Here is a 12,654-nt window from a genome sequence, read left to right as displayed (position 1 = left end):
CAAATTAATGATTTTCAATTTTTTTAAATTTTTTGTTCTATATCTTTGAGGACGGGACACACATTAAATAAATGCTTTATATAATAATCACTTTCATGAAAAAGGAAAAATGCACATAAAAAAATTCAACAATTAACGAAGCAATAAGTATTTTTTTTTTTAAAATGAAAGAAAGGTTAATTTTATTAAATATTAAAACGTCGCTAAAATTATAAAAGTCAATAAAAAAATTGAAATTTAAGATGCGAAAATTTAAAAGTTCTTTCACCATAAAAAAAAACTCTAAATATATAATTAAGAAAAATAGAAAATATTCTAAAGAAATTGTGGGGGTGATACATGTTTATCCCAGTTTGAGCAAGTAATTAATTTAGTGTGTGTATAGATGATTAAGATTAAATGACATCATGTATTAAAGTTAATAAATGAAAATTTTAATAACTTTTTAAATAAAAGTAAATTTAATTTTATAATTTGAAATCAAGTTTATAAAATTTCACAAATTTTAAATGGCAAATGATATTGTATCGTTTAATTATATTTTATTTAAAATATCAGTAAAAAACACTGTCAAATTATATATTCACGAATATTTAAATTTTATATAAATAATTTATAATTTTAGTAATGTAAATTTAATATCTAATGTGATGCAATCCTAACCGCAACATAGATATCATAGGTTTTATCCGAGACGGTCCACAAACTACTCATACACCATAGCTTTTCATTCCATCGTATCTTATATTATCATTATTCTCTACTTAAAAGATATGAACGGCATCAAAGTAAAAGGTGTCAGAAGACACTTTTCCTTGTATTTCTAAATATCTGTGCATTTAGACGTTTATCTTATATATGTATGCATTTGTCTCTTTCGTGGGGCCCAATTGAGCATCAACTTATTTCCATGACTAAGTATATATAAGAATATAGTTTAACCAATGCCCTATAACCCATGCAACTTAGCTGAGCTTTAAACGCTCGTGTTGTTCTTAAGTTTTTTACCTTCAATCATGGACATGCACCAAGCCACACACCTTGTTCTTCTTTCAAGCCCAGGACTTGGCCATCTCATTCCAATGATCGAGCTCGGAAACCGCTTCGTCTCCCACCACAACTTCAAAGTCACAATCCTCGCAATCACTTCCCAAACTTCAAAAGCAGAATCCCAAGTCATTAACTCAACCACCACACCCTCCCTCTGCCACGTCATCGGGATTCCTTCCCCAGACATCACGGCCCTCGTCAATGAAAACGACGCCGTCGTCACTCGCTTGTGCGTCATGGTGCGCGAGGCCAAACCCGCCATCAAAACCGCTCTTTCCAAAATCACCCCTCGCCCCTCGGCACTCATTGTAGACATTTTCTGCACCGAGGCTATACCCATAGCAAAGGAACTCAACATTCTCAACTACGTCTACGTGGCTTCAAACGCTTGGTTTCTCGCGTTGCTCGTGTATTCTCCGGTGCTTGATGAGCAAGTTGAAGGACAGTACGTGGACCAGAAAGAACCGTTAAAGATACCGGGTTGCAAAGCGGTTCGACCGGAGGACGTGGTGGACCCCATGCTAGACCGGAACGACGCGCAGTATAAAGAGTATTTAGGAATGGGAAGCGGAACCCTTCAAAGCGACGGCGTTTTGGTTAACACGTGGGAGGAGTTTCAACGCGAACACCTTGAGGCAGTTAGGGATGGAGGTTTGTTATGTGAAGCCTTGAAGATGAAGATTCCAGTGTATGCTATTGGGCCTCTGGTGAGACAACCCGAGTCAGAAACGAGTCATTCCACTGAGTCGCTGGTGAAGTGGCTCGACGAACAACCGAGTGAGTCGGTGGTTTACGTGTCGTTTGGGAGCGGTGGAACGGTGTCATATGAGCAAATGACAGAGCTAGCTTGGGGGTTGGAGTTAAGCGAACAGAGATTTGTTTGGGTGGTGCGCGCGCCCATTGAAGGAGCTGCGGACGCGGCGTTTTTTACTACTGGGGGTAGCGAGGGGGATGAGGTGTCCAAGTATTTGCCAGAAGGGTTCGTATCGAGGACGAGCAAAGTGGGGATGGTGGTCCCACAGTGGGCCCCACAAATAACGATCTTGAAGCATGGCTCTGTTGGAGGTTTTGTATCGCACTGTGGGTGGGGTTCGACGCTTGAGAGTGTGACTAACGGCGTGCCGATGGTGGCGTGGCCTCTGTACGCGGAGCAGAGGATGAACGCAACGATATTGGCAGAGGATTTGGGCTTGGCGGTGAGGCCCAAAGTGTTGCCCACTAAAAAGGTGGTGGGTAGAGAAGAGATTGCATGCATGGTTAGAGAGGTTATAGAGGGTCCCATGAGGGAGAGAGTGAGAGAGGTGCAGCGCAGTGCAGTGGAAGCTTTGTCTAAGGGTGGTTCCTCCTTCACTGCAATGTCTCAATTGGCTAAAACAATTGAAGGCCTAAAAGAGGGATAAAGATAGATTCTATATCCATACACATTGAATCATCCTTTAGGGTACGTAAAAGCTTTATATTTTCACAATAAATTGACACGGCCTTTCCGCCTTGTCATTTCGTCAGTGTGAAAAATGTTGAAGATAGTTAATATGTTTTTTTTTAAAATAATTCTAATATTCTAAATTATTTTAATTTAGAATTTATTGATAAAATTTTAATTTATTTCAATAAGCTTTACACGTGTGTCTAAAGGGACACATACAAATTAAATGTTGCAAATTACTATATATAAAATTATTTAAATAAATACTTCTTGATAAAAGTCTTATAATTTAAAATTTTGAACGAATAGTTTTAAGCCCTTTTAAAAAAATTATAGAAAGATTGTTAAATAATATTTAATTAAGTATTGATTGAAAGATTGACACCAAATACAGAAGATAAACTTGAAATCAATGTCGTGCATCGGAAAAATTGGTGCGTTTTGTGAGCAGTGGTAGTGAGAGAGTGACTGAAAAAGAGTGGAGGGTCCCCTGTGGTTCGGAACAATGGTTGTGGTGTTTGTTACGTATCTGGTTCGATTTCGTTCTGACAACATGCTTGTTTTCATTCTTTACTTGTTAAAAAAATTATTTTAAAACATATTAAAATTATATTAACAATATCTAAACTAATTTTTATTTTTTAATCAATGTTATAAGGTATTAATTAACATTTATCCTTTATAATAATAATAATTTAAATTTGTTTGGATAAAGTTAAACTGAATATATAAAGCAAAACATATTTGAGTTTAAAATGAATTGGGAGTAGTTTTTGCTTTGGGCCATTTCAACTAATTCTGAGACAATTAAGAAGAGTTATTGGGTGTATATTGATAGTGTATTCTTTTTTTCCTTCAATTAATAGTAAAATAACAACAAGGGAGCTAAATATTGATGAATTTCCATTTTTATAATCCTATCATTATAATTCTTTTTTCATTTCCTTTTAAATTTTCTTTTATTCTTCAATCTAATAATAATAAAATAAAATACAATTTATAACATTAAATATCTATCTTTTCTATTTTCACGCACTACCTACTTGTGCTTATTTTACCTTGGATCCCAAGTAGGTGAATTTCTTTTAAAATTAAAATCATTACTTTAGAGTGTTTACCTTTTCTATACGGGTAACACTAATTTATATTTTATAAAAGTAAATCTTGTCAAATATTAAAAATTGTTACATTAAATATTATATGTTAGATTAATTTTTGCTAGTGTATTTTTTAGCTATAAAAAATGTAAATATATATATATATATCAATAAATATAATAAATAATATTATTATTGAGAAATTCATTTATTTTTGGAGTAAGCCTTGGTTAATTTAATTTATTTATCTTTTTATATACATCAAATTTTATTGATTCAACCATTGGTTTCAGAGTTCTCAATAAATAATTAAGTCTTCATATTTTTATAAATTTTAAAATATATTTGAAATTCCATCAAATAATTTCATTTTACTAAAAAAATGTAATTCTTAAAATATAAGCAAATTTTAGTTATAAAATTATATATATATATAAATTTTTAATTTGTATTAGAATTAAGTTGTGATTAATTAAATTCATTTAAATTTTTATAAATATTTAATTTATTTAAAATTTGATATATATATATATATAATTATGAAGTTAATATTATACTATTTAATAGTGAAATTAATTAATAAATATTGATATTTATAAAGAGTTATAAAGCAAATTAGCAAAATTTACTCTTTGAATAAGCAAAATTAGCAAGACTTACTCATATTTATAATGTTATATTAATAAATATTATACATCAATGCAATTAAGTATAAAACGATTTTGTTTCTTCTTGTTGTAAGAGGATAATGATAAGGTCTAACAAAATAAATCAAAGATATGTCAATAATTAGTCAATTATTTATCATTGTAGGAGTTGATTGATAATATAAAGCTGGTCTATTTCAGGCAAATAATTTTTTACTAAAAAACCAACACATAAATTACCTTTCGTAAAAATATTTCAGGAAAAAAAATTTAAAGTAGTATAACAACCTTATACTTGTGAAATAACACTATTTTCATTAACTAGATGAATAATTTCTATATAATATATCAAATAATGAGTTCATAATTTTCATTGTAAGTTAAAGTCAAGTTATTTAACATAGTAATAAGTTTTATAAAAATGTGTTCACAATTTCTAACATGGCCATAGAAGTTTCAAAGTCTGTTGTCATAAGAGTCTGCATTTAGCCTATCAAAGCCACCAATGTCAAGATCACCTTTCAATTTCATTAACATTTAGAGCCACCACATTAAAGGGAGAAGGAAACCACCAAACCAAATGAAGAGGTTGAGAATATAGAGAATGTGAACCGTGAAAAAAAGGAAAAATCATACAGTAAATGTTGTTCATAAAAAATGGTACCCATTAAGTTTGTGTTTTTGTGATGTTTGTTATTTAACATAATTTTTTTTTCCAATCACACTTATCACAATGTTGCTACGAATTAAATAATCATTCAAAATTAATTTTGAGTTTGTGACATTTGCTATACAACATTATTTGTAAAAATTAAAAAATCATCAAAATTGAGGAATCTTATAACTTTCTAAATTACTCTAAAATTAGCACAATCTATAATTTAATGTATAATATACTTCTCAAGAATATGAGGAGAATTTAAAAAATAGAACTATAATACTCCAAAAAGAAAAGAATTTGAAGCAATAGTATTTACTTAGGATTTTAAACAGCTTAAGAAAGCAATTAAACATTAACTAATTAGTGATAACTCTCTTTTAAAAATAAATATTATTCAAATATTGTTCTCAAATAATAGCATTCAACATATCTTTATCATGAAAATTTGTTTTACTATTCAACTAATTAACCTTGAAACTAGTACTATCTCACAATGTCTTTTAATGACTAATTGAGAGTATGTATATATACAAACATAAGGTACTAATTTAAAAGATTCTATGAATAAAGCCAATGAAAGAACCAAAAGTAAATATGCACATGAACAATTTAGTAAACTAATAAAGTCATTTTTAAGGTGCATAAGTTGCAACAAGTTCTAAAGGTAAAACATTTTCTCTCACTAAGTAAAAATGTATACTTTTTAATAAATAAAAATATTTTTAATAAAATAAAAACTAAAATATATGTAGCGCTTTTTTGAAATTAAGATTTAAATAAAAATTTATAATTCTTCAGTTTTTTTCTGTATTTTTTATTTTAAGATATATACTAATAAAATAAATCACAACAAATAGGAACAAAAAAGAAAGACGCATATTCGTGTGGATAAATTCAAAATCTGTCACATTCTAAGAGTATTTAGTATTGTTATTGGACCGATGTTGTGCTTAGTTGTACAATAATTTAAATAAAGCTGTTAAAAACAAAATATTATGAATAATAAATACTTTATTATGTTAACTAGATTAGATTAAAGAGATATATTTTTTTAATTTTTTAGAAAGAAATTACAAAAAATATAATAATAAAAAAAGTATGTTATTAATGCGATGCAATCGCATTTAATTATAAATATTAAATTTAAATTAAAAGTAATTAATATCATAATATTTTAAAATTTAGTTTATTTAAAAGTAAAATAAAATTGAATATAAATAAATGGCATTTAAAGAATCAAATAATTAATTGCAAGTTTAACATTTTATTTTCTTTCACAGGACCATGTCCAATTGTCCACCCTAAAAATCAAGAAATTAAATAGGTTTCCTTAAACAGCTATATTATATCCTATGATTACGCCAAGTGTATGGCATTCAAAGTTAGAACAAAATCAACAGCAATAATCTTCCCCACGTTACACTCTTGCAATTGACACACTTTGTTTGCATATATCACCTCATCGTAATAAAGAGTAAATTCTTTCCCTTTATATTTCAATCCTTTCATCATCGTTGTTGCTCCTTCTCAGTTCCCATTACCTCTCCACCACCTAATTTCCTCTCAAACTTCGTGCATCACACCACTCTTCTACACTATATATATAAACACACCCACATCACAATCCACCCCATCTGTTAGATACCATTTTCCTAATGGAGTTTCAAACCCCTCTTTGCCTTTTCTTGTTTCTCTTCACTCTTCTTCCAAGCTCCCAAGCCTACCAATTTACTGTTGGGGGAAGCCAAGGATGGGTTCCAAACCCTTCCCAGAGTTACAATCAATGGGCTGGAAATAACAGGTTCCAAATCAATGACACAATAGGTAATTAGATATACACAACACAAGTACCCACATACCCACAAAATGTTTTTTTGTTTTATTATTTGTGCATATATGATATACCCACTTTGTTTTATAGTGTCAATTAAAAATGAAATTTTTATTGTGTATTAATGGTTTCTAATTGAGGGGTGTATGTGTTTAATTTAATGGTAGTTTTCAAGTACAAGAAGGGATCAGACTCGGTTTTGGAAGTGAAGAAAGATGATTATGACAATTGCAATAACACAAAGCCAGTTAAGAAATTTGAAGACGGAGACACAGTGTTCAAGTTTGATCGATCAGGACCATTCTACTTCATTAGTGGAAAAGATGGAAACTGTGGAAAGGGTCAAAAATTGATCGTTGTTGTGTTGTCCCCAAGAACACCACCATCACAGTCACCACCACCAAAACCTTCACCTTCCCCGTCTCCAAATCCAAACCCACCACCATCGTCCCCACCAACCTCACCATCTCCGGCGGGTCAACCTCCGACTTCATCTCCCTCTCCGACACCTACCGTCCAACCTCCGGCGACGTCTCCGGCACCGACTGGAAAATCACCTTCGCCATCTCCATCAGCCACATCGCCAACTCCGTCTCCGACGGCCTCCACGCCTGGGCCGTCTCCGGCAACTACATCACCCTCTCCGTCTCCGATTATCTCCCCGCCAGCTCCGTCGCCGACTACATCACCGTCTCCCTCAAGCTCCCCGCCGGCTCCGTCTCCCACAAGCTCCCCGCCAGCTCCGTCTCCGCCTACACCGTCACCTTCTTCTCCGACGGGACCAACTCCGTCGCCAGCGTCTAATTCAACGGCGCCGCCACCGGGAAGCGGTGGTTCATCATCTGTGGCTCCTTCAAGCTTTTGGGTGTATTTGCTAACTATGGGTGTTGGTGTTGCGCTGTTGCGTTATTGAATCATTCCTTGTGAAATTGAAACGGTAGACATTAATGGCTGTTGAGTGTTATTATATTAGGACATGTGTAGGGGTAATTGCTTTTGGGTTTTATTGATCATTGTTGTTTTCACTTTGAATTTCGATATGATTTATTTGCATGATTTTGTGATTAATAAGCTTTTTCCTTTTCACCCTCGATATGATGATTTATTCATTTTGGTTTTAATTTGATACCATTGTTATTATGCCACTGTATTTAGCAATCTAAATAGATTAGACTCTGCATAAATAGTTTTAAACTCTTTAATAGTTTTGAGGTTTGTGTTTGGCTAATATTTTTTTATTTTTAGTATTATTAATTACTTTAAATTTAAATTTTTTTAGTTTCCTTTAACATTTAAGACTCGATATTTGAAATGAAATAAATGCAGTTTCATGCATTAATTTTTACAAAACCTTTAATTTGTTATTTTTTTTACTCAAATTGTCATAAATAGACTTAATTGAATTATTTTAATCATAAATTATTAATTGAAATATCAAAATTTACCAAAATAAAAAATTTATTTCTAATTTTAAGTCCTAATTTCATATTTAATATAAGATTTTAATTTTATCAAATTTCTTACATGTAAATATTAGGTAAAAAAATTAACAGAATCAAAATTTAAAAATATTAAAAAATAATTTAATATTTTAAATTATAGAAATATATTTTAATTAATTAACTTACCTTTTATCAAATATTTGAATTTATTATTTCATTAATTTTTTATATTTAGTTAAAATAATAATAAATTAGAAAAGAGAAAAAAAGACATAATAAACATTTAAAAATTAAAATAAATCTTTAATTCTTTTCCATGTAATTTTGTGACATAGAAAAAGACTTAGAAATTTTAAAATACAGAAGTCAAATTCTCTTGAGATTTGACTTTCCGTAATAATGATTTAGAAAAATCAATTAAAAAAATTGTCAAAACATGGATCCATTATCAATACATATAGATAAACATTTATTTTACAAAAGTTACTGAAACAAGCCAACTCATTTACTCAAGTTGATCCATCACAAATTAATTTAAGAGTGAGCTAATTCATCATCTTTTTTATGAATTAATAAAATATTAACTTGATTTAACCAAAAAAAAAATTGAAAAAGTTATAAAAATCCAAAAAAACAATATCGTACAAGTAAAAATTTATACAGATGACCTAATGAATAATATCTACTAAGTGAACTTTTATATTTACTTTTTTTATAAATTAAAAAAATTATTTTATTTTAACATTTATCAGATAATTATAATAATGAAATAATTTAAATATAAAAAAACAGATTAACTCAATTAAGTGAATCAGATAAAAAGAAAAAACTTAAATAACATATGGGTCATTTTCTAACAACTTCACACACTAAAACCCACTATATATATTGATTTGGCTCACTAGTTCAAATAATGCATTTTAATAACTCTAACCACCATAGATAAACACTACAATTTGTTTTTATAATATAATCCTTTTACAAATTTTATTTACAAACTACTCATTTTAACTTATGATAAAAGTAATAAAATAATTTTGTATTCATTAAAAAATATTGGATATTATAAAATAGAAGTATGATTAAGAAGGAACATGAACAAAATGTGTGTTTGTTAGGTCTGACCGTTTGATTATTATCTCATAATAAGAGAAAAGTGAAAAGTAATGTCATCTCATCCTTTTTTATGAAGGTTTGTGGTAGGGACGATTAAAGTGTGATCTCTAACTATTATATATCCTTCTAAGAAATTAGATAACATCAATGGTTTTTAGCTACTTTTTAAATAATGAATACTATCGAATTGGTTTGAATCAATTTATTAATAAATTGTATACAAATGAAAACTATTGTGTGTGTGTGTGTGTGTGTGTGTGTGTGTGTGTGTTGAGAGGTAACAATGCATTACAGGAGACTTGACGATGAATAGGTACCATGTTTTATGCCACTGGACCATCCAAAAAGCATGCCATTTTGGAGAGTAAATGTGTTTATGGCACTTACCGTTCATAAGATATACAATTTATGGAAGTTGCTTTTACAGTGTGGGGAAAAGTTGGGACCTTACCAACCAGCTGAAAGCATATATACTAAGTGTTAAGCATATGATAATGGCCCCCTATCAGATTATGACCATTCAAATAACCAATCTCATCAATTTCCCAGTAAAGTTGTGATCGAGTTGGTTCACCACATATACTTCACTGTGTTGGCATAGTGACCCCACTCATCATTTACAAATTTGTTCTTTTCTTTTCAAAGATATTCGATGCAAGTATATTTTTTAAGTTTAGATCATACAAAATTACTAAAAAAATTAATGTTTATTGATTATTGTAGGTTCTTAAATAATTCATATTAAAAATATTTAATAATTTTCAGTTATAATTTAACATTGTGACTTTCATCTAATTTATTAATCATAAATGAGAGTTGAAAGAAAGGGTATATTAATATTTTACTCTAAAAGGAGTTAAATGTGTGTGGCGTTCATTCCTCCAATGTAAATAGTCGTCGTTGACCCTAAAAGCCTAAACCACGAAAACTCATTAGGTGCGTTGTTACTATCATTACAAGTAGATTAAATGCAGCATGCTTCTTTTTTATTTTTTATGCGCAAACAACAATCGACAATTTCAGACAAAATTTGACCTTTTCATACTATTTTCTAAATAAAAGAGAAGTCTGAAGTATTGTTTAATCAAAAGTTCTGTTGCATTTAAAAATATCTTATATATAAATGAATCATCTGTGGCTTTCTGAGAATTTTCTCATATTATGAACGGAGGAAGAAAGAGTAATGAATGATATTAATCAAAGTCTTCCAACTAATAAGCAATTGGCATTTTGCAGTTGACGTGTAGGTCAACTTAATTAGCAGAGAGGACTAGTTGCTTTCCTATAAAATTTCCGCGTAATCTCTACGCCAGGAAATTTCTAAATTCATATTTAATAATTTTAAAGGAGATACTGGATATATAATTTTTTATAATATAAAATTAAAATTCAAGATAAATTAAAATTATACTAAAACTCTAAAAGCATTATCTTGATATCTAACAAAATAAATATAAAGGGATGATCAAGTTTTTCTGAAATATAAGTCTTTGGAGTTAATCTCAAGTCATTTTAGAGAGTGATCATGATCAAAATAAAGTGTTTCATGTACACTTCAACGTTCAATTCAAAGTTGTAAACCTTTCCTATCCAATAAATAAACAACATTAATTTAAACTCGTTTCGTTCATATATAAAACATTGTTATTAACAATCTATATATATATAAGTGAATGGTGAATCATTAAACAAATGGCCTCTTCTCAAGCACGCAGCTTCAATTAAGTTGATAAGGATATGCTTCTAACTTCCAATCGTGTAGGGGTATTAAAGAAGGACACTCAATAAAAATATGTTAAACTTACTCATGTTGGTTTTAATTAGTCTCGGCTTATGAAATATAAAAGGTTTAATTAAAATAGAGAAAAAATATGATTAGGTGCCTTTGACAATCATGCAGGTGTTCTCATGTTGGGTTTCTATTGTGAACTCTCTACCCTTGCTAGCCAACCCTTCTTCCTTCACTAATTTTAAAATATTGCTAAACTTATGCTTAATTTTATTTTGTTTAATTGTGAAATGATTTCAATTAATTGAATGACAATTTTTTAATTTCCTTCGCTCTTAACCCACCATTCTAAGAAATACTAATTTTATTTAACAACTGAATTATCAAACAAAATTTTCGGAGATGTCACAATCTACAATTGCAAACCATAAAGTCACATGAAGTACTCATGAACCTAAGAACACATCATCATAAGCCATTAAATCGCTTTCCCTCGTTCCCTTGAATTGTAGGCGATTCTTGTATTTTGAATTTGCATTTATGTTACAGTTTTCATATAGTGTTTATTTTTTCGCATGGGTTAGATATATAAATTTTCTTTGTTAAAAGTAATATATTTTGCTACGTTTAAAATAGCAAGATGTTTAGTGATAATAACGAGAGATTAATAAGTTCAAGCGTGCAGAATAAAAATGTCTCCCAATAATATTATTTTAATATATATTAATCTTAAGATCAAACCTAAAACAATAAGTTAATCATATAAAAGAAATTAAAATGTGAATTTCTTTTACACAAATCATCGTATGTTAATAATGTCAATCTCTTCTTAAAAAATGTCAATGTCATTCTTAATTGGTACGTCAAATATAACTTCGGTTAAGGTGACACCCGTGATCTATTTTAAAACGAGACAACCTATTAATTTGTTGTTTTTCTTTTCGAAAAAAAAAATGCTTAGTCGAACATATTTATTGATTGATAAAATAAGATGAAATTAATGATTTAATGTTGTGTGTTTTGAGTACCATGTGACTTGGGTTTTTTTTCTTTTGTATGCTTTATCCAAATAATTTTACACCAAAGAAAGTATTATTAATACTATAAATTCAAAATTTTGAAATCACTTGTGATTAGTTCTCACAATCATTGCCGCGTATTTAAATTAAAAAATATAAAAAATTGCACTTTTTTATTCTTTATTTTTAATATATTTTATTATTTATTATTTTTTAAAAATAAAATTTCAAAAGAAAAAGAACTTTTACATCTGTTTATTTAAATTTTGTAAAGGTGACAAATGTTGGCTTCACACTGGTTTGCCAATCACTTCAAAGTTAATTATGTGTTAGTGACCTTTTTTGGGTTCACAGACATTTCTATCTACAATGTTCCTCCATCAACCCTAACAATCGCATCTGGTCCAATGCCAATAGATTTCTTATTTCTGGGGTAAATTGTTCACCACTCGGCATTGAATTGATGGTCAATGCTTTTGACTAATTGAATCACTGTTTGCTATCATTTTCATTGATTTATTTTTTCTTTTGAATTATTGACTCTTTGTATATTGTATCGTATTCATCACTTCATACGTGATGTGAATAATTTCATAACTGACGTTGAAACCTGAAATATTTGGTTTTGCATACCAA

General features: G+C 29.7%; 2 protein-coding genes across 2 annotated transcripts; both read left to right on the top strand.

The window, feature by feature from the left end:
- Positions 1 to 1,016: 1,016 nt before the first annotated feature.
- On the top strand, positions 1,017 to 2,450 carry LOC113865122 (anthocyanidin 3-O-glucosyltransferase 5-like). Its single transcript, XM_027499496.1, has one exon. The coding sequence runs from the start codon at positions 1,017 to 1,019 to the stop codon at positions 2,448 to 2,450; it is 1,434 nt and encodes a 477-aa protein (XP_027355297.1).
- A 3,912-nt stretch (positions 2,451 to 6,362) lies between these two features.
- LOC113865536 (early nodulin-like protein 2) lies at positions 6,363 to 7,835 on the top strand. The gene is made up of 2 exons (XM_027500162.1): positions 6,363 to 6,705; positions 6,880 to 7,835. Exons 1-2 carry the CDS (start codon positions 6,537 to 6,539, stop codon positions 7,623 to 7,625), a joined length of 915 nt encoding a protein of 304 aa, XP_027355963.1. The 5' UTR covers positions 6,363 to 6,536; the 3' UTR covers positions 7,626 to 7,835.
- The last annotated feature ends 4,819 nt before the right edge of the window (positions 7,836 to 12,654 follow it).

This window comes from Abrus precatorius, unplaced genomic scaffold (assembly GCF_003935025.1).
Source record: "Abrus precatorius isolate BTA unplaced genomic scaffold, Abrus_2018 Scaffold4, whole genome shotgun sequence".
NCBI classification, from domain to species: domain Eukaryota; kingdom Viridiplantae; phylum Streptophyta; class Magnoliopsida; order Fabales; family Fabaceae; genus Abrus; species Abrus precatorius.
This window is presented reverse-complemented; position numbering and strand designations above follow the sequence as displayed.